General features: G+C 48.1%; 2 protein-coding genes across 2 annotated transcripts in view; one reads left to right on the forward strand and one right to left on the reverse strand.

Annotated features, from left to right (window-relative positions):
* The first annotated feature begins 5,268 nt into the window (after positions 1–5,268).
* Positions 5,269–9,017, forward strand: LOC137425360 (serine/Arginine-related protein 53). Its single transcript, XM_068113710.2, has 9 exons — positions 5,269–5,661; positions 5,774–5,989; positions 6,377–6,484; positions 6,615–6,651; positions 6,734–6,785; positions 7,179–7,256; positions 7,348–7,451; positions 7,589–7,762; positions 7,894–9,017. Exons 1-9 carry the CDS (start codon positions 5,555–5,557, stop codon positions 7,984–7,986), a joined length of 969 nt encoding a protein of 322 aa, XP_067969811.1. The 5' UTR covers positions 5,269–5,554; the 3' UTR covers positions 7,987–9,017.
* LOC137425359 (glypican-6) overlaps positions 8,270–22,088 on the reverse strand; it is a 71,964-nt gene continuing 58,145 nt past the window's right edge. Inside the window, exons 4-9 of the mRNA XM_068113709.2 lie at positions 19,002–19,167; positions 17,817–17,947; positions 17,473–17,616; positions 17,148–17,284; positions 15,438–15,601; positions 8,270–11,753 (exon numbers count right to left, since the gene is read on the reverse strand). Of these exons, the coding sequence (XP_067969810.2) occupies positions 11,569–11,753; positions 15,438–15,601; positions 17,148–17,284; positions 17,473–17,616; positions 17,817–17,947; positions 19,002–19,167 (927 nt within the window). The 3' untranslated portion in view covers positions 8,270–11,568. The remainder of the gene's footprint in view (positions 11,754–15,437; positions 15,602–17,147; positions 17,285–17,472; positions 17,617–17,816; positions 17,948–19,001; positions 19,168–22,088) is intronic.

A 22,088-nucleotide genomic window follows, 5' to 3' on the forward strand; every position in this document is an offset into this window, starting at 1 on the left:
GCCCACTTGGTGCGCGGAATGATGTCACCATGCCAGTGGGCTTTCGTGTCCGCCACACGCGCCCCCCCCCCCCCCCCCCAGAATTCCCGCGCACCTGGAGGGCCAGTTTGCGGGGCAAACGGATGACCCGGCCGAAGCGCCCTCTGGCGACCGGCGGCGTCCGGGGTGCAGGGATGCCAGGTGGGATGCCCCCGGCTGTACCCGGGATGGGTGCCGGACCAGGGGGCGGCGTGCCTGCGGTGCTGGGCGGTGCCGGGGTCCGCCCGCAGGGGGGCGGCCCCCAAGCGGGGGCCGAGCCACCGGCGGTGGGTGGTTCACGTCGAGGTGGGCCGGCTTGAGGCGGTCTATGGAGACCCGGTCAGGAGTGCCGCCGATGTCCAGGGTGAAATGTTTCACCCCGGTCTCCAGCACGTGGAAAGGCCCGTCGTACGGGGGCCGCAGTGGTGTCCGGTGGGCGTCGTGCCGGACGAAGACGTACTCCGCGGTGCGAAGCTCAGGGGCGACGTGTGTAGGAGGGTGCCCGTGGTGCGCCGTCAGCACCGGGGCGAACCTCCGGGCGGTCTCCTGCAGCGCAGAACGCTCCTGCGCGGACCAAGGTGCCGTGGGGTCGGGGAGGAACTCGCCCGGCACCCGCAGCGGTTGTCCAAAGACCAACTCCGCCGCGGATGCGCGCAGGTCCTCCTTGGGCGCCGTCCAGAGGCCCAGCAGGACCCAGGGGAGCCTGTCGACACAGCCGCCGTCGCAGAGGGTGGCCCGGAGCGCGGCCTTCAACGAGCGGTGGAACTGCTCGCACAGGCCGTTGGCCTGGGGGTGGTAGGCCGTGGTTCGGTGCAGCTGGACCCCGAGCCCCCGCACGACCGCGGCCCAGACCTCCGAGGTGAACTGGGGGCCACGGTCGGACGAGATGTCCGAGGGGGCGCCAAACCGGGCGACCCAGGTGGCGATGAACGCCTGCGCGACGTCTGCCGCCGTCGTCGCCGCCAAAGGCACGGCCTCCGGCCACCGGGTGGTGCGGTCCACCATGGTAAGGACATGGGTGAAACCCCGCGAGGGGGGCAGAGGTCCCACTAGGTCCATGTGCACGTGGTCGAACCTACATGCCGGCACCGTAAACGGGGCCAATGGGGCCTGGGTATGCCGGTGCACCTTCGTGCGCTGGCACGCGAGGCACGTCCTGGTCCAGCCGTGGACGGCCTTCCGGAGGCCATGCCAGACAAACTTGTCGGCGACCAACCTCTGGGAGACCTTCGTGCCCGGGTGGGACAGGCCGTGGATGGCGTCAAAAACCTGGCGCTGCCAGCCTGCGGGCACGATGGGGCGAGGCCGCCCGAGGGAGACGTCGCAAACGAGGGCCGTGCCCGCGCCGTCGAAGTGCACCTCGGTGACGCGGAGGCCCGTGACGGCGGTCCGCAAGGCCTGGACTCCGGGGTCGGCGGCCTGGTCCGCCGCCATCCGGGCATAGTCGATGCCAAGGTGGACTGCGTGGGCGACGGCCCGGGAAAGGCAGTCGGCCACCGGGTTGTCCTTTCCCACGACGTGTCGGATGTCCGTCGTGTACTCGGACACGGCCGTGAGGTGACGCTGTTGCCGGGCCGACCACGGCTCGGCGACCTTGCCCATCGCGAAAACCAGCTGCTTGTGGTCGACGAAGGCCGTGAACGCACGGCCCTCGAGCAGATGGCGGAAGTGCCTGACCGCCAGGTGAAGCCCAAGCAACTCGCGGTCAAAGGTACTGTAACGGCGTTCGGGCGGGCGAAGCTGCCGGCTGAAGAACGCCAGCGGTTGCCAAGCACCACGCACCCATTGCTCGTGCACCGCGCCCACCTCGTAGTCCGAGGCGTCAGTGGTGAGGGCGATCGGTGCATCGGGCGCCGGGTGCGCGAGCATGGTGGCGTTGGCCAAGGCGAGCTTCGCGCCCGAGAACGCCGCGTCCATCTGCCCGGTCCAGGTAACGTCACCTTTGCCCGGCTTCCCTCGAAGGGCCTCGTGTAAGGGGTGCAGGAGCTGGGCGATGCGGGGCAGGAACCGATGGTAAAAGTTTACCATGCCCAGGAACTCCTGGAGCCCCTTGATTGTGCGGGGGCGCGGAAACCCCTTCACCACCTCCACCTTGGCCGGTAGGGGGACGGCCCCGTGCCTGGTGACGCGGTGCCCCAAAAAGTCGATTTCAGCGACACCGAACCGGCACTTGGCGGGGTTCACGATCAGGCCGTGCTGGCCCAGACGTTCGAAGAGCGTGCGGAGGTGACGAAGGTGCTCTTCGCGGGACGCGCTGGCGACGAGGATGTCGTCCAGGTAGACATACAAAAAATCCAAGCCGCGCAAGACGCTGTCCATGAGGCGCTGGAACGCCTGAGCCGCATTTTTCAAACCGAAGGGCATCCGAAGAAATTTGAAAAGCCCAAATGGCGTGATGACAGCCGTCTTCGGGATGTCCTCCGGCCTGACAGGGACCTGATAGTAGCCGCGTACGAGGTCCACCTTTGAAAAGAAGGACATCCCCGCCAACCGGGCGGAGAAGTCCTGTATGTGGGGGACGGGGTAGCGGTCGGGGGTGGTGGCGTCGTTGAGGCGCCGGTAGTCCCCGCACGGTCGCCATCCCCCGCCGGGCTTGGGCACGATGTGGAGCGGGGACGCCCACGCGCTCTTGGAGCGCCGCATGATGCCGAGCCGCTCCAGCGTAGCGAACGCCGCTTTAGCTACGGCGAGCTTCGTCGGCTCGAGGCGGCGTGCCCGGGCGTAGACCGGTGGCCCGGCGGTGGGGATGTGATGTTCCACCCCGTGCTTGACGGTCCCCGCCAAGAAGGTGGGCCGCGTGAGGGCCGGGAAACCCGAGAGGAGGCGGGTGAATTCGTCCGCTGCCGGAAGCGTACAGATGAACCTGGACGGAACGGAACCGCTCAGCAAGCGACTCGGCGAGCCGCTCGGTGAGCCGCTCTGTGAGCTGCTCAACGAGGTGGGCAGCGCGCACGCGAGCGAGCTGAACGTCTCAGCCTGGACAAGCCTTCTGCGCTTTACATCGACCAGCAATCCATTAGCACATAAGAAGTCCGCGCCGAGCAGTGCCATGGGCACGTCGGCCGTAACGAACGACCAACGGAAAACCTGCCCTCCGAACCGCAGAGAGAGACAGTGTTTTCCGTACGTGCGTATAGACGTACCATTGGCCGCAAGCAGCGCGGGACCTCGGCCCGCGGTGTGCTTGTCGGACGTACCGGCAGGAACGACACTCACCTGCGCCCCCGTGTCGCACAGGTCACGGCGCCCGGACAAGGTGTCCGTTATGTACAGAAGGCTGTTTGAATTGCCGACGCTCACCGTTGCCACCGAGTGCCGGCTCGCCCGTTTCCCGACCTGCCGAATGAGCACGGCGGGCGACACTGCCGAGCCTCGTGGCCGAACTTGGCGTGGAAGAAACACCAGGCGGGCAGCTTCAGCGTCGGAGGCCGCGGTTTTCTTCGCGGCGGCGGCGGTGGTGGTGGGCGGGGCGTGGCGGCGGACACGAGGTGCGGTGCATCGGGGAAAGCCTCAGGAGCCTCGGGAGCGGCAACCGCGCCAAGACTCGCCTGCGTGTCCAAAGCCGCGTAGTATTTGTCGGCCTCCGCAGCGAGCGCACAGGGTTCCGTTAACGCGGAACCAGCCAAAGCGAGGCGGACTCGTGCTGGCAGCTGGCGTCGAAATAATGCCCGGAATAGAGCGTTCGGGGTTTCGTCGCCCATGAGCGCCAGCATATGGTCCATACGGACCGACGGTCGCGTGTCCCCGATCTCGGGGAAGTCCAAGAGGCGATCGGCCCGTGCGTCCACCGTAAGGCCGAACGTGGCGAGGAGGGGACGCTTGACCGCCTCGTACTTGCCGTCGGCAGGTGGATCCATTAGGACCGATACGACGCGGGTGGCCGTGCCGGGCCCGAGGGCGGCGACCACGGGCAGTACATGGTCTCGTCCACCGTGATGCCTCGAAGTCGGAACTGGGCTTCTGCCTGCAGGAACCAAACTTCGGCTTGTGACTCCCAGAATTCGGGGAGCTTGATGGAGACCGCGTTGGTAGCCATTGTTGCGGCGGTTTCGGGTGGTCAGCGATGGCTGACTCGAATGTCGGAGGTCACCAATGAAGCACGCGGTGCTACGCACGCGACTTGCTATCAAGGAGGAAGCGGACAACGCGGAAAATGTAATGTTCTTTATTCAAAGAGGTCACTGTAGTCTGTAGCACTGGCGCGCTCCGGGCTAGGCCACGCCTACCCCTCGGGCGTGGCCGCCGCCCACTTGGTGCGCGGAATGATGTCACCACGCCAGTGGGCTTTCGTGTCCGCCACAACCACAAGAGTGTGGAAGTTGCTTCCACAGGCGGGAAGGGAGTTCTCGGTGGACTTTGTGAGTTCTGCAATCACACATCTAACAGAAATCACTTAAATCACATGTACCAGCATTAGTGGGTGAGGGAATTACCACAACGCTATTCTGAATAGAAGATAATTTTTTTTGTTTTAAAAAACTAGTGTTGCATTATCTATGAAAACATGGCGGAACATTTTACTTTTCATCGGCGTTCTCTTTTGAAAATTTTTATTCTTTCTCTCTTCTCATATAATATCACTGTACTGCTTATTTGATCAAGTTATTTTAAAAAAGTTATAAAAAAACTACAAATATGTATTGGCTTTATTGGTGGTGCAATTTATTAAGGTGTGCATTAGTATATTATTTAGCTCGGATGGCTCGGATGACTTTTTATCGGCATTCTCTTTTGAAATTCTTTATTCTTTCTCTTTTCTCATATAATATCACTTTACTGTTTCTTTTATCATAGTTATTTTTAAAAAATTATAAAATGAAACTACAAAAGTGTATTGGGTTTATTGGTGGTGCAATTTCTTAAGGTGTGTATTAGTGTATTGCCATCCAGTTTCTTGGATGGCTTTCATCTCAACAAAAATATCTTCACTATGATATTATTGGACAATGTGTATACTGTACTCCATTACCAATCCGCTTGTTATCGCTTGTCAAGCCTTCCGTTTCTTTATCCGTTTCGTCGGAGTGCTTGAGTGAGTGCTTAAGCCGCTTGACAAGCTGTTTGGTAATGGAACACACCGCAGTGGTCATTCCTTTGATAGTACAGTATTAATGTCGGATACAAAAACTCGAACGAATATTAAAATGTGCGGCATTGTAAATGTTACTAGATTCCACTTTGTAAAGCAAAATTATTAGTTAATTATTATTTTAATTTTTTAAAATAAAACGAGATATATATTTTTGGTCCAATGAAGGTAGCGCTTCTGGGTTGGTGACGAACCAATAGAAAGGCGCCATGGTGAACTAGGTTGACTATGTGACCAATTGCGGCTGGCCTTGCTGATAAGTGATTCGGTCTGTTGTTTGGTTCATTAGTTAGTTAGTTGGTGAAAGTCTTGGTATTTAAGCTTGAAGTTACGTCATATATGTTTTTAAAATTGCGTTTTAATAGATATTTATCACTCCAGGAACCTTGAGTGCCTTTCAAATAACAAGGTAGGCTTTGTAGTGGAGGCTGAACCTGAAACGGTCTAATGGCGAGAGGTCGCTCGTCTGACAGCGATGGCGGAAAACGAAGGAGACGGAGGCGATCGCACCACAGCACGCACAGCCGCGACAAGAAGCGTCAGAAAGAGAGCAGGTGCACCGACAGTTAAGGAATGAATGAATGAATAAATAACATTAGAACCCAGCCCCTCTCCCTTGCTAATGTCCTGAACACTGTAATACAGTCTGTATTGATATTTTCCCAGGCGACGGCGTTCTACGTCTCGTTCTTCGTCCTCAACGTTCTCATCCTCTTCATCCTCTTCCTCACGGTCACCATCACTAAGACGACGATCTAGCTCCCTGTCAACCCATTCGGGGTCTGGATCATCGCACAGTGCACGGAAGCGAGGTCGAAGGTCACGATCGCGCGATAAATCTCATCGTGTAAATAAATCCGGTTCAAGAACCCACAGCAGAAGGTGAGACTCACCTGTGGTGATAGCGTCACCACCTCACACTTGTATTAGAATACCATGGTGTTCGGGTAACCTTGCAAAAAAAAAAAGAGTCGAATGGTCCCCCCCTGTCAGCTCGAAAAATATTTGCATCCCACTGAAATGTTCGTTGTATAATAGCGGCGAGGGGGTTCTGCATTGGGGAGTACGCTTTCCTACGATCAGGACTGATTTACTGTTTCGATGCACTTAGGTCATGCAAGATTCCTCCTGGTACGTCATCGCCTAGCCGGTCTCACATGTTGAGCGTCACACGATATCATATGGGACACAATTTTAATTGACGCATTGTGTTATATGTTTGCATGAAAATAAATAAAGGTTTGTATACTATCTCCTGCACCAATCCAGATCGAGGTCACGGAAGCATCGACGTTCACGTAGCCGCAGACGACATGAAACGCGAGGGAAAAGGAGTGAAAGGAAGGACAAACCTCCATCGACAGTTGCAAAGAAAGAGTGAGTGGCGTGCAGTCTTACAACGTGTTGGAGGGATGCAGCAGATTAGATCATTTAATAACATCCCAAACGACTTGTGGCAGTAGTACACGGGTGTACTCATCATTTTCTGACCTTGTTTGTGTTCCAGAGACATCTGCGCCAGTATCCCGGGTTTTGAGAATTTGGTAAGACGTTACTTTGTGCTTCAACTTGTTGGTTAGATGCCCTGTCTTGTCGTTATGATCAACATCTCTCCCTTATTCTCAGTCTCCAGCAGAGCAAGTCAAACTGCGTATGCAAAAAGCCATAGAAGCAGCAGGTACAGAAATAACGCCTAATCGGTGTCGGATTGGTTGGCCTGTTAGTGTTCCCATCTGAACCCCTGGCTTATGACGCAGGGACCTGGTTTCAAATCCCATATACCAAATGCATTTGTCCACCATCCTTGTAAATCTTGTAAAAGAACACTGATATCCACTAATGGCTTTGTCCTGAATGTGAAGTATGAACAAGCTCTCCCATGAGCCACAGGTTTGCTCAAATGTTAGACAAGTTGTTGGACATCTAAATCTGTCAAAATAATTATTATTATTATTTTTTTATTTTTTTTCAGACATGAGATCAATATTTGAGGATGAGTCAGTCGAAATAGTGCACGATCCTTTTGGTGACATTCATATTTTAGGAACTTATTTTCTTTTCTTTTTTGCAGCAAAAACGGATGAGGTGTTGAAGACGCGTGAGCAGGAGAAGGAGCTTGAGAAAAAGAAGCAGCAAGAGGAAGTCAAAGGTCAGAGCTTGTCGAGGAACGATGATTTAAGACCGAGAAATGAAAGGCCTTCCTCACTTTCTTTTTTTTCCCCCTTTTCTTTTCTATGCAGTGTCAGCTGAACAAGAGCTGAATCGGGCATACTCGGTGGCAGCGATAGAGAGCGACAGTTTCACGCCGGCAGTGTTTGTCTCCAGCAGGGAGAACAAAGCTCAGGTGAAGATAACCGAGCTCATGTTTGGTGGGGTGCGAGAAAGACGAGTGATGGCAATATGTGAGAAAGACTGATTGGGGTACAAAACGGAAATGTGTGGGGCGCGTCACGTGTAGTGCTTGTCACTTCTCGCTTCCAGATTTCCTTGGAGGAGCAGCACGTTGCTGCCATCTATGGGGGTGGTGGCGAAGCAGGTGCCAACATCAGCGAGGGGTCCGAGGCTGCTGCCCTCACCACTTCGGAGAAACCAGAGCTGGCAAGCATTCCAACTGGGATTGTGTACAGAGATATGGAAGCCGTCGAGGAGCCTGGGGTAAGGGCGACCGGATTTACGGATTTAACCGATAGCCTGCGGCCCTTCCAAAATGTCAGTTGGGGTTTTTAATTTGGAAATCTATTTCAGTGAATTTGCCGCATTGCCCCCACTTGTTCCTCACTCTCTAGCTTTGGCATGACGAGAGAGCTGCGGTGGAGCGATGGTGGCGCCGACTCAAGTCGTTGCGGCAAGACCGCCTGCTCGGAACTCCTGTTGGTTGAGAACTTTGCCATCAGGTCGCCAATCGTACAACTTGCATCTGTGTGCCACACGTGCCGTTTTATGCTCTTCGTTGGTACATTATCCAACGGATAAAATATATTCGTATTACACCTTATGACAAACAATGGGATTACAGTACATGTTTTACCGGTCAATTTTAGCCCTTTAATACCGCAACGAAAGTCGGAGCTCTATGTTAGTGGAGGTTATAGTCAATTGGAGATTTACCTGGAAGCCCAAGTTACGACGATCCAGGAACCAAATGAAAGACAAACCATAGACTTAAGATAAAAGCACGTTTATTGCTTTGTTTTTCTTTTTGTTTTTGATTTCATAGCTGGGTGTGCAAGGATGTTTCCTAAAAATCACATGGAAAATAATGCATGACCATATGTTTTAAATACATGATACATCTGTCTGCTTAAAATAAGGGTATTGATTTGTCGCAGGAAATGTGATGGCACAACCTAAAATATACACCAATTGTCATAAATATTGCATCATGATGATATCTGGGCTCCTTGTTGCGTCTTCATTCATCGTGGGGCCATCTACACATCACATTTTCAAGGTGGTGGGAAAACGGGTTGAGGGTGTAACTTGAGGAGAGAAATGGAAAAGTATGACGGGTGAAAAAAGAAGGTATGGGGTTTTGGGAAGAATGGGGAGGGGTGGGAGTGCTGGCATTGCCATTTGAACATGAGCATGTAAATGTGCTGGCATTTCAAATTTGCATATGTAAACGGCCCCGACATTAAATTTAATATTCGTGACATGTGGAGTGAGTCTTTCATGACCTTAATACCGTCCCCTCGTATGTAAGGTGTTTTAAGTTTAACCAATCACTGCTGTCGGTCAAAAAGGCACAATGTGAAAAGTTTTTGTTTTTTTTATGTGCGCAATGTTTGCTCGGTCTTCTACAAATGGCCAGAATAAAAACTTAAATCCTTGTGTGTTTTAAATGACATTGATGCAATATATATGCCTGTTGTATAAATAAATGAGCAATAATTTTGCTTAAATGCATCGACGGGATTGATGAAGTGGTCGTGATTTGTGCCACCGGGTCTCCGGATGTACGTCTTCATTCGAACGTGCACAGGGTCGATCCGGACCTTTAATTATTGGGATTACGGTGCAGAGAAGAAGGGTGGCCCACAAAATTACATGCTCAAGTCGAGAGAAAGGTTTTAATGTGTATCAAATAACAATTAAGCTGGCAGGATGGATGGCCTAGAGGAACGCACACTGACCTCAGCCGCCCAGCCTGCATTTGAATCCCGACCCAGTTATAAACGGTCATCCTGATGCCTCACAGGCGCGGTGAGGCATCAATGTGTGTGCTGTCCCTCGGATGAACGTTAAACTGATTGTCCTCTCTGCTGGCATTGGTTGGTGGATGTTAAAGGTCCCATGGCGTCCTATCGCTAGCACCCTGAAATTACTAATTCTTACCTTAACCTACAGAGGGCGTTGCAGCAGCGGCACAGCTGTGCCCTCAGACAATGACGCTACTCGCAGCCTTGTGCTGAATATGAAAGAACAAAATATTAGCAATATCCTTTGACAATTTAGATGGCATACACCCTACAACACTAATAATGCAATTCAAACATGCACATTTCCAATTCCACTTCGTCGTAGATATGCAGTTTAACGTTCAAAATCCCGACTGGTTTGTAAAACTCCAAAAAATGAGCCGAGTGGGAAAATGGGGATTTTTCTTTTTCTTCCCCATTTTCTTTGTTTGCCAGGAACTCGACATGGAACTTATAGCGAGGATACGGCGACGTCAACTGATGTACCCACTTGTTTATTAACTTAAATTTTATAAAAGGCCGGCGGTCTCGAAAGCTACGATTACATACATTAGAGTCGAGATGGAATACAGGAACAGCTTTTGAAAACCAACATCTATGTGTTTAATGAGAGGGAACATGGGTAGAGATGGTGATGTACTGACTGCCAATGTAAAGCCTTGGAGGGAAGAGATGGATTCAAGAAAGAGGTTCAATAAGTAGAAAGAAACAGAGGGAGTCGTAGGCCTCAATTTTAGATTTTTCATAAGGATGAGTATATGTATAGCAGACAATAGGTATATGAACCATCTGCACCTACGTCTCAGCTCTTATTCCGCAAACGTAGTAAAAATTATGGATGAAGCGTGGCACAATAGTTGTCCAAATTAAATATCCCTTTGAATAACCACCTTTAGAGGCCATTTTTCCCCGCAAAGCGGGGGTTGGCCTTTTTCGGGAGCCGTGGTTGTTGTTGTTTTTCGGTCCCCTTTTTGAAGCAATGTTTTACGGCCGGATGCCCTTCCTGACGCCAACCCTTTTTGTCGCCTTTAACGACAAACAGGGAATTACCAATGAGCTGGTACTCAATTAGCCGACCTCGGAAGGTATGACAGGCTGAGTCAACCCCCTGGCGTTAATTCAGCGATCGACCGGGATTCGAACCCAGGATCCTAGGATCCTAAGCCGGCATCCTAGCCGCTAGCCCAACACCAGAGTTAATTAACCAGGGTTAATGTGGTGTCAAAAAAATCTCAGCTTGGCAAAGTACACCGAACCAGTCGCCACGTCCCGAAAATGCACCGAACAGCATCTCCACGAGATCCTCTCGATACACACGATTTACGCCATTAACCGTCCGGATGAGAAAAAGAAAAGTCATCATTTTGTGGACCACCCTTTACCTGCGGAAGTATGTATCGTCATCCTTGTAAAATATTTCCTTGCACACAAAAGGCGGTAAGAGTGGTTAATGAGCCTCAAGGCACTACGCTGCTTTGGCCGTCACAACTACCCATTCCTTCACTACGCGGTGCCACTTGTCCTGTTTTCCGTTTCAAAGTTAAAAAATAATTATGTGCGTTTTTAAATCGGCCCGTAGCCCTTTGAGAAGGAAAATAAAATTAATTACATTTAAAACATCTCGATGTTCCTAACGGGTTGCTGTAACTCCACTGAAACGACTGCAGAAATGCCTGGAGGTATGTCGCAGGGTCTCTTCACCCTGTGCACCCGTGCAGAACGCGAGCGTTCCACGGCCACCTCGAGTCGTCGTAGGCTTGCTTTAACATTAAATGCGGCGTTATGCAACAACCGAGGCAAGGAAATCGATCCGACTGAATCGATTTACCCTCGGTGTTCGTAAAATAGCAATAATGCAGGCAGTAGTTAAAAATCGAGCATTTTATATAAAATGGAATAAAAACTGGTAGTTAAAAGATGCCATATTTTGTTTTTCCTTGGCTGGTAACATCTTTGCAGTTTTCAAGCAGGCCTGGTTACCTCTAATCACTACATCTCGTACCGGAGTGGTGCAACGGGTGTGCATTTTGAGAATGTGTCGGAAATGAAGCTCGGAGAGTAGGGAGGGCAGAAGTGGTAGGCAGAATCCAGTAGGCTGGTGAAGAAGATCGCAAAGATGAATGAGAGAGACATGTTGTGATAAAGGAGAGGCAGGGAGTAAGAAGTGGAATAAAGATAGAAAAGATTCTCCATTTTTTTGGAGAAAGTATACATACAAAATACCAAAGCACTGCATTGCGGCCCGAATCGCTTTCTTCATGTCTACCGCAAGCTTTTTGGTAGTGTGAACGATAGCAACAGGCAGAATACAAGGCAGATCGAGGTAAGTGGCGTAGCGGGATGTGCTGATGATTTGGGTGAACTGTCCACCGATGGATTTACTCGATTAGCTGCACCCGTTGGTATCAATGGTTCCTGCCCGCTTCCTGAGCCACTGGCTTCATCGTCTAGAAGAAGGAAAAAAAACGGGAATGAAATGCAAGCGATATTGAAGGCCTTCAGGTAAGAATCCTAATAAACCTGGTCATTTCCTGAATTGTTTTGAGCTCAGAAAATATAATTAAATGAAAGGTGGAAGGATGGTCCGTAAAATGTGATCACACGATGCCGTAGTAGTGACATGCGATTGCATATTTAGTGTTACTCAAAATAATGGGTTTTATCATGACCTCAGCGAATAAAAAGTGGGAATAAACTTTCACTGAAACTAGGGGGGCTGGCAGGATAGCCTAATGGTATGCGCACTTACCTCTGAGCTATCTAGCCTGGGTTCGAATCTTGGCCCAGCTATAAAACCGCCATCCTTATGGATGGACCTTCAGCCAGATGTCCTGTCTGCTAGCATTAGTTGGTGGACATTCAGAAGAGCAGGCGAGCTATCGCCGGCATCCTGTAGAGATTGCCAATTCTACCCCCCACCCCTTATTCCATCTCCAGGCACTGCACGACGTCATCGTTGGCATCGTGCATTTCGCACCGTTTGTCGTTCACCTCTTTTCCTATTCCATCTCCATACATAGCACCATCAAATGTTTAACAAATACACATTTTGCTCACTGGAACAACAAAGGTCAAATTTAGCCACTATGCCAGCAATACCCCCACTTTAGACCAACAAGGAGGAACATTGAAAGTCTGTTAACCCATCATCATTTGATGCATGAAAGTGTGCAATGTTTAAAATTCCATATATTGAGGGGGTTTCTATACATTGCAAGATACTTATTAAACCTTTGGCTGCATAAAACTGGAGGCCGCTTAATGCTGGTTGTATTGTAAGTGGTCATGGGACGATGAAAGAAAATAAAAATTCCAATAGCAGCAACAGTGTGCCGAATGAGGCTACAGGAGGAAGAATTCCAACTGTGGCACTTCCTGCCAAACATTCTAATGTTTCCTGGCTCCGTAGGGCGGCCGAAAGCAATGTGATGGCCTGAAGAGCAAGTGCTGTAAAGACTATTACACTACAATATCGGTTAACAAGATTAAGGAGGGGAAATCTTTGCTTTGCAAATACACCACCCACGTCATGCAATGTTCAGGAAAACCATGGCAATCAGTGTTTAGAACTAGTCCAGAAAAGGCACGTGATCTCAACTCTGGCGATAATGTTTCCTTGATCCGTGATACCACGGTCATTCAGGCCACCGTCCATTTGCAATATCCACCACTTGTCGCCACATTCTACATTTACTTGCATCCTACTACTCACCACCTGGAGCTTTCGAAACCTGCATGACGTGGACATGCTTTGACTAATATTGTCAGAGCAACCCCAAAAGCTTAGCGGCAGGTAATGAACGAGGCAACCCCAGGAAGTGCCAATGGCTTCAGGCAGAAGAACACCTGGGTATGGTTGTGGAACCTTTTATGGAGGAAATGCTATCAATAGGTGCATGCATTTATACTATAGATCAATCAATGGCATCCACATAAGACTTGCTACCTTGTGAGTAAAGGTTATCGAATCAAATGCTAAAAGAAGGCAAATTTTATAGCAAACCATGCGGAGGAGTTGTGACCACGGTGATTACTAGCAAACTCATGATGACTACCAGGGTTAAAGCCCCCGATATATCCAATCTCCCGAAGTGACCACACCTTAATTGGCTTCTCGTCTTTCGATATTATTGTGACAACTCTAATCACTTCCTCAGCCTGGCCGGATTATATAGGGGCCACTACAGGAGGTGTTGAATGGAATACTCCTGAGTAAAAAGGCTTCATAATAACATCTATATTTGAATGATTTTGAACCGAATCCATCCTGCTCTTGATCAATACCTGAGGCTAAACTGAAATGGATTTCGGATAGAAAGGATAACAACAATTGGACACATTCTTGTCATGTGAAGGCTAACACAAGGAACTTGGCCCACAACATTCCCGCAATAAAGACATTCATTGACTTTCAAAAAAGCCTTTGACTCCATCCATCGTGACAAGATGTTGAAGATCCTATCAGCATATGGAATCCCTGATCAAGTTGCAAAGGCGATTTTGAATAAGTATAGCGATACATATGCCAAGATACTCTATCCGATGGAAAAATGCAGCTTTTCAAATTTATATCCGGAGTACTAAAGGGAGACACCCTAGCACCTTACCTGTTTGTCATGCTGCTGTACGCTAAAAGTTTTTCTGTACACTAAATTTTGATGGACTCTAGCCGGAATCGGTCCGAGTTCTTGGCATTCAGAGTCCGAGTCCTGAAAGTTGAGTGCGAGTCCAAGTCCCCCAAAAAGTCTCCTCGGGCTATGATGGCGGTGACATCATATTGCCTGTCTATGGCTGGTACACATGGGTAAGTGTGTGGTATAGACGGGGGGGCGGAGGTGGGAGGGGTCGCCACTCTTCTCCGTCCATCTGCTAGCCGTTGGGGAATTCACCTTCTTCCGCCCGTGCTGTTGGAGTCGACTGGACTCTCATCCACCAGAAATGGCAGAGCTATCTGCCATTTAAACCGCATGGCTGCAGACCGTTACCCTAGTAAGGGGGGATGACAGGTACGACACCTTTCCGACAGATGACCTGGGATTATGCAAGGCAGGGACATCCATTTCCCTGAGGTATCAGAAGACACCCACATACCCCAAAAAGTGGACTCGAGTCCACGTCTGGACTCGAATTCTACATCACTGTTTCCAATCAGTTGAGAGAAGTCTCAGTCATATCAAACGATGGAATTATACTTGACACAGTCAATGACTTCAAGTATCTTGTTTCCTGGGTTAACACAACTGCACAGGATATGAAACAAAGGAAAGCTGCCACATGGAGAGCTTGCAACAAATTTAAAGAATATGGAAGTGCACACTCTCTCGGTGTATCAAGGAAAGAAGGTTCATGGTAACAGTTGACTTGGTTCTGCTTTATGGAAGGGAAGCATGGACCCTCACTGTGACCCAAGAAAAGGGACTTGATGGATGCTATACTTCTTCGTTCAGCTTTAAATGTCCATTGGTCTGAACATAAGACAAATAAAGAGCTCTATGGTTATATTCCAATGCTGTTGGTTAAAATAAGAAGAAGAGGACTCAGGGTTACTGGGCACTGCTACCTCCGCAAAAATGAACCTGTTTCCAATCTTGCAATCTGGACACCTAAAAATGGAAGGCTGAAGCGGGGCAGACCAGCTATAAACGACATCAACAGGTCGAAGAAGGATACGGACCTGGAGACAGAGGAACTGCACATAGCAATGTTTGATCGAGAAAACTGGGAGCCGAGGATCAATGTCACCCGCGTTTGGTCACAGAAGAAGAACTCACCACCATTTTGTGTCCCCCGTCCACCAATTCTAATCTAGCATTGCAATGCATGCACACGCACACACCTCGACAGCCCCGATCTTTTCACATTATCATCTATTTGACCGTTTTCTTTATTCCAAAGAATTGGATTAGAAAACAGTGAATCCCCACGAACTACTTTCATGCAACCAGAAAAAAAAAATTTGCCAATCGATTCCTTTAAAGACAGATACAATTCCCTTGTGGTTAAGTACATGATGCTGAAAAATAAATTACAACATAGTACGCATTTGACATGTACATAACCTTTTTGATTAGCCCACTGAAATTGGCAATGGTTTATGGTACTAGTCGGTTTACCTGCCAATTACAACATACCTGTATCCATAAAATCAGTGTCTCGCCCGTGGTACGCGGCCTCAAGGCGTGCTGTCATGCTACGCAGCTGCTGTGCCTGCCACCGAAGAGCCGCCTTGCCGACAGCACGGTCCCTCTCCACGTTGTCCCCAGCCGTACCATTTTGTCTCGCCGAGAGACTCACACTGGTTTGACAAGGAAAACAACTATTAGGTCAAGCATCATATCCCAATACAAACATCCCAATAGTCACATTGAGCTGCACCATTCTCTGTCCCATCCCACACGTACCAAAAACCTTTTGACAATGAAAATGCTCGTGTGCCCCAGGATTTTTTCTCAAATTCTAAGATGTTACTTTAGCGAGTTTCCATGGTGACAATTGCTTATTTATACAAGGTCTGAATGGTGTCACCAACTTTAATCTCCAGTCACCATTTGTTCAAGTGGATGTTGAGTTGCAAAATTGTTAAATTGGTCCACATTTGTTTTGATGCGAGTTCATGGGGTCTCCTCAAATGTAAAAAGGTTCCTGCCCTCTTCTGTAGTACCACTCAATTTGCACCTCACACAATCGCGAAACATACAACAATGCTGAAGCTCTGGGGACATCATTGCAATGACTAGCAACGGTACCCACCCTATGGGTGGGGCTTCAATTGGGAAGCCCAAATGAAAAGGTAAAATATCAGAAATTGAAGGCTTTTTAATTTTGAACGATTCATATAAACATCCGTTGAATCATATCACACGTAAATCATCAAAATCTAAACAGTACATGGACGATCATGTACCATGTACATCTCGCGTCTCGCTCGCTCATGTTGTCCCGATAATGATCCTTCCGCAGGTTCACCGACGGAAACCTTGTTACGACTTTTATTTCCTCTAGACAGTCAAGTTCGCTCATCTTTTCGGTGCACCGGCACGAGCCGAAAACGGCCCGTGCAGGGGCTGATCCGAGGATCTCATCAAACCGTCCGATCGGTAGTAGCGACAGGCGGTGTGTACAAAGGGCAGGGACTTGATCAACGCGAGCTGATGACTCGCGCTTAATGGGAATTCATTGTTCGTGGGACACTGTCTCAAGCCCCAGTCCCCATCACAGCTGGGGCTCAGCGGTTTACCCGAACCTGACGGCGAAGGGCAAGGTACACGCTGGCCCGTCCAGTGTAGTGCACGTGCGGCCCCAGACATCGAAGGGCATTAAACGTTCATTAAACATTAAACTCTCATTAAAGGATTACGAAACGAAAAACATTACGAAATTACGTTCACACCGTCACGTCAAACACTACCGTGAACACATACATCGTCACAACATCGTCACAATGAGAACATCGTCACAATGAATGTTATGCGAACGCGAATGTTATGCGGGAGTCCAAACCTGAGAATGCTGGAGACCAAAGCTGAAATTGGGAAAACTAAATAGCCTATTTTACTCCTGGAGATCCCAGGATTACCCACCCAAAATATATTTGCGATCGGTTCAGCAGTTTTTACGGTACCTTCGAACAGACAGACGGACATTTGGTGAATTATAGTAAGATGATCAATAAGTAAATAAAACGCTCTAAAGATCTAATGCTACATATCCATGTTGCAGAATGAGCATATGAACAATGTTACAGTCCTACAATGCCACTTTTAAAACCAGCACCACACTCTCCTTGATACTTCCTGTTTCAGGGCTTGAGGGTTACATCCTAGGGTCTACAAACTGCGCACCTAGACTCTTCACGCCCATCCCAGCAGGTGCTTTGTGCATCGGATGGCGCCACCAGATTGTCATCACTGCAAATGGCATGTGGCAAGCTGCTCCAACATCCCCGCAGGGATGCCAGTTTGTCCTTCACAACAGACACCTGTGGAATGAGGAATGTTTGGAAGGGGGGAAATTTGGAAAGAGGTGGGGGTGAATGAGATAAAGGTGAGTGCTTTTGCCCGAAAAAGAAAAGAAAAGAATGAAAAGCAAAGGAAAGGCACAACTGCTAGGAGGATAGTAAAGATCAGACTGTCATAAAATGCAATATGCGTACGACTTTGCGCTTACCAAGCGATCAAGGCTGGTTCCGGCAGCAGTCGTGGGCCGCTCCTCTGGTTTGTACGGGCGGAATCGGTGGATTAAGGGGTCGGACAAATCCCTTGCAGTACGCCCTGCGGAATTGAGACTGGGACGCCCACAGCCTGCAAACACCTGTGGTACCGATCTTGTTATGGCCAATGTCAACAACCCATTGCATTGAGCAATTCACACCTCAACCATTATATTATTCAGCGACATCACCACATTACACAATCGCTACCATTAGGAAAATCATTTCTACAACCAATGTTTACCACCACACGGCCAGCACCTATTTCGTCAAGCACACACACTCCCAAACCACCAGAGACCTTGTCAGAAAACTGTATGCTGTTTTCTTGCATGTTCATGATGGCGTCAGAGATCTTCACATCAATGGGATCCAGCACGGCCTCAATGTTGAATGGACTTTCCAACCGTTTGGCTACCAACAGCATGGCATCTGCAAAGAACACCCACTTAATGCAGCCAACAAAGTCACCCACCCTCATCCCATCCCTCAAAATGGCATCGAATAATTAATTTCACAAGTGGATAATCCATCGAGTTGCCCATGGCATGAGGTCTACCGCACAGCCACTTTGTTTGAACCTGTCTACCTCAATAAGGTTGGCATTTTACTGGACAAGAAAAACAAATTATATCGATCATGTGATTTAACATGTGTCTGACACAACACAATATATTCAAAATGATCAGCACAATTACAAAAAAAATTAAGGACATACAAGGGTCTTGCATTTATTACATACACCAATATGAGGAGTAGGGATGAGAGCTGCATGGCAGGCTCAGGGATATGACAATTGTGCTAAAAATAAAATGAGTTCGTTGCAAATCAGAATCAAAATTGCCGCCACCTGCTGGTGCCGAAATATTGGCCTGAGGACCAGGAACAAACTGCCACCTGAAGCTAAGTATTCTCTTTCCTTTTCGGTTCTACAGAGTTGTGTTTAATACAAAATGTGGTTTGGTTGTGCCCTTTTTGAACAATGCATAATCCCAAATGTCTTAACCAACATCATATGTATCTACTACCACTCCCTCTTTATCAGCCTAAATTATTTCAAACTTCTGGTGGGGTCGGCTGAGAAACATGTTTGGCAAAAGTCTTTCACCAACAGGCTCGCAGGCCTTACGTTCAATTAAAGGTGACATGAAGTTGGAATTTTAGCCTTGGTGCTGGCAACAAGTCGCCTACTCTTTGAGAAAGACAGTGTGGGATATTTAATGCCCCAAAAAACATCCACCGACGGCAGATGGGACACCCACTTTAACTTCCAATCTAACGGATAGCATACACATTGATGTCTCGTCCTGCGTGCAAAACAGCAGGATGATACTTTATAGCTGGGTCAACATTCAAACCTCGGCTAGTGCACACACTTCTAGGTTACCCTGCCACCACAAATACACACACACACACACACACACACACACACACACACACACACACACACACAAAGTGAAAGCATAAACTGTTTGCATCTTCTCACCTATATACTTGTTCCAATCATGGTCCAACAGGGCCAGCCCAGACAGACAGGATCTAGAAACCGAGAGACAGAGAGCTGGACAAGGATGCAGGCTGGGATGCCCAGCACAAAGCTGGCAATATCCCATCTGGGTCAGGTAATGCGAGCATAGCTCGGGCAGCGGTACCTGGCAAAGCAAGTGGGGGTTGGGGTGGTGGTGAACAGAGAGGGACTGTTAATGCAAGGATCATGCATAAACACCCAAAAAGTGGGACTTTTAATGCTTATGCACAAGCAAAAGAGCTCAAACAAGCAGACAATGACGGGCTTTGATTGCTCCAATGGCTTGATGAATATGCCAGTTAAACTGTAGATGAACAAGTAATTCTTTAATAAGGAGTGTGGCTTAATTTCACTTGTCAATCACATGAATGTGCAATGGAAAATAAGGTGGAAAAGGGAAGAAAGGAAAGAGAAGTAGAGCTTATACAAGACAAAATATATCGTAGAGGAAAGAAACAAAGTTTATGGAACATGTTGATGGAATTGATGTGAGAGTATCTCCCAAGTGATGAATGGAAATCGAGGGGAAAATACATGGCAAGCAGATGGACATGACAGATGGGTAGTTGACCTCATGCTGGTTATGCCTCGTGCCATCAGGCAGAACACAAAACATGAGGATGGAAGAGCAGATGGCCAAGACACAAGGGTGGGGCAGATGATTGGCTTATAAGGCATGAGAGATAGTAGGACGTGAGGAGGTGGGTGTGGAAAGAGGGAAGAGTTGGTGCGACCCTCTGTCACCTTCCAAGAGCATGGATTTTGAAGATTAAAAAAAAATTGAAAAAAACAAACACAAATTTTCGAGTGCCGTGAATAGGTCTGATTGGATAAATAAAGGAAAAGAAAGAAAATGGAGCAGACTCAGTCATGTTATGATTTGAGCACCTGCTCTGGTCGGAGGTTCAATTCCGACCCTGGCTGAGTAACACCAGACATAAAAAATAGTACATGCTCCCTCCTTGTTTGATGTTCAGCATCTAGAGGATACACCATGAATACACCCTGTGGGTCGGCATCCTATGGGAGTGAGGGGGAAGGGGGTGGGTGCAGCGGCATGATTCCTCCCTAAAAAATACCCCACATGCTGTGGCCTTAGAAACTGTATGGAGAAAAAGTGAAAAGGGGTGTGGAGGGAAGCTGGGAGGAGTGGGGCTGGGATGAGGGGGATGTTAAATATATGGGAGCCAAGAACTTCCACAGGGTCCTGGGAGAGAGAGAATTCAGGCTTCGCAGAGCGCCTCCCGGGCCACTGACATCACCAGCAGAGCACGTGTTTATTCGGGCAGTATAAGAGAAATAATCAAATATGGCCTTTGTTCTCGCACTGTTGCACTCCCACACTTATATTCAATGACCTTAATATGATTTGCTCCCTACCTTCCCAAATACCTTGCAGTTTAAAGTAGTTTTGCCTTTCCAGTAAATAAAGCTGTACAAATGTCTACCTTGGATTATTAACTTTCCATTCACAAGAAATGTATCCAATTTGTTTGCATTATCCCAACCATTTGTTATATTGTTGAAAACGACCATTCATGTATTTGTTTAATTGGGTCATGAGGCCTTAAGAAAGGACAGCTTACTATATTTTAGATACAGTATATACCAGCTGTTTAGCCACCCTGTGAGTGGGACACAATCACAGCTACTGTATGTACAGTGCTATAAGAAAGTATTCACACCCCTTGACTTTTTTCAGATTCTGTTGTTACAGCCTGAATTTAAAATGGATGAAATTGAGTTGTCTTTTTTTGTCGCTGCTCTACACAAAATATCACATAATGTCAAAGTGGAATTTTATTTTTAGAAATTTCAACAAAATACTTTTTTTTTTAAAGTAAAGCTGAAATATCTTGAGTCAACAAGTATTCAACCCCTTTGCTATGACACTCCAAATTGAGCTCAGGTTTATCCAATTTCCTTTGATCATCCTTGAGATGTCTCTTCCACTTGATTGGAGTCCACCTGTGGCCAATTAAATTGATTGGGCATGATTTAGAAAGAAACACACCTTCGGACACGTGACCCATGACGTACCTTTCTTCGTTGTCTCCTGATTAAAATGTTTTTTTAGATTTCTGGCTGCCATCAGGTTGAAATTTTAAACATGTATTACCTTTGATGACTAGATCATACTTGTAAAGTTTGACTTGAATATCTTTGGCAGTTTCAGATAAATAATTATTTCTTTATTTATTTTCCTTTAATCCAACATGGCTGGCAGACCATGTGACCTATGATTTATTTGAAAACACCCTGGTTTCCCAAAGGTTTGGGGAACATGTATGTGAAGTTTCCACTCGATCTGTCCATCCTTTCTGGAGGAGTTGAATTTCAATGGTTTAGTCCTCAAAAAACCCATAACTGCCAGACCATGTGACCCATGGGGTTAAAGTTTACACCCTATATTTCCCAAGTCCAGTAGATCATGTGCATGGAGTTTCGCATCGATATGGTCAGCCGTTCTGGAGGAGACTAATTTCAAAGTTTTTATGTTAAATCCAATATGACTGCCGAACCACGGGACGTATAACGTCATTGGTTTACATTCTCTTCTTGTATTGTTGCATAGAACACGCTCAATAAATTTCAAACTGATCGGATACAGCGGGTATCCATCCTGGAAGGATTGGATCCATAAAATTTAACAGAACAGAAACAATAGGTATCCATCCTTCTAATAATTAATCAAATTGATGTCAAAACATTAGATTCTGTGCAGCTTTTGATTTTCCTAAGTGGGGTCAGTGAGAATTTTGAAATAACACAAGAATTGTCTGGCACGCAGGTGCTTCACGGAAACACCAAGGGGGATGGTCCGTTACCTCCACCACCAAAGGAAGTTTTTTTTTTCACTCCTGTCTACCTCTTTGTCTGTCTGTCTGTGAGCAGGATAACTCAAAAAGACATGGGTGGATTCAGACAAAATTTGGTCGACTGGTTGCGTGTGTGACAAGGGCAAATTGATTGTATTTTGGTGAAGATTCAGATCCGGATACCAGAATTTTAAAAGTGATTCCTCACCATTGAGTGATGAAGCTA

Source organism: Myxine glutinosa, chromosome 4 (genome assembly GCF_964187855.1).
Source record: "Myxine glutinosa chromosome 4, kmMyxGlut1.1, whole genome shotgun sequence".
Classification (NCBI taxonomy): domain Eukaryota; kingdom Metazoa; phylum Chordata; class Myxini; order Myxiniformes; family Myxinidae; genus Myxine; species Myxine glutinosa.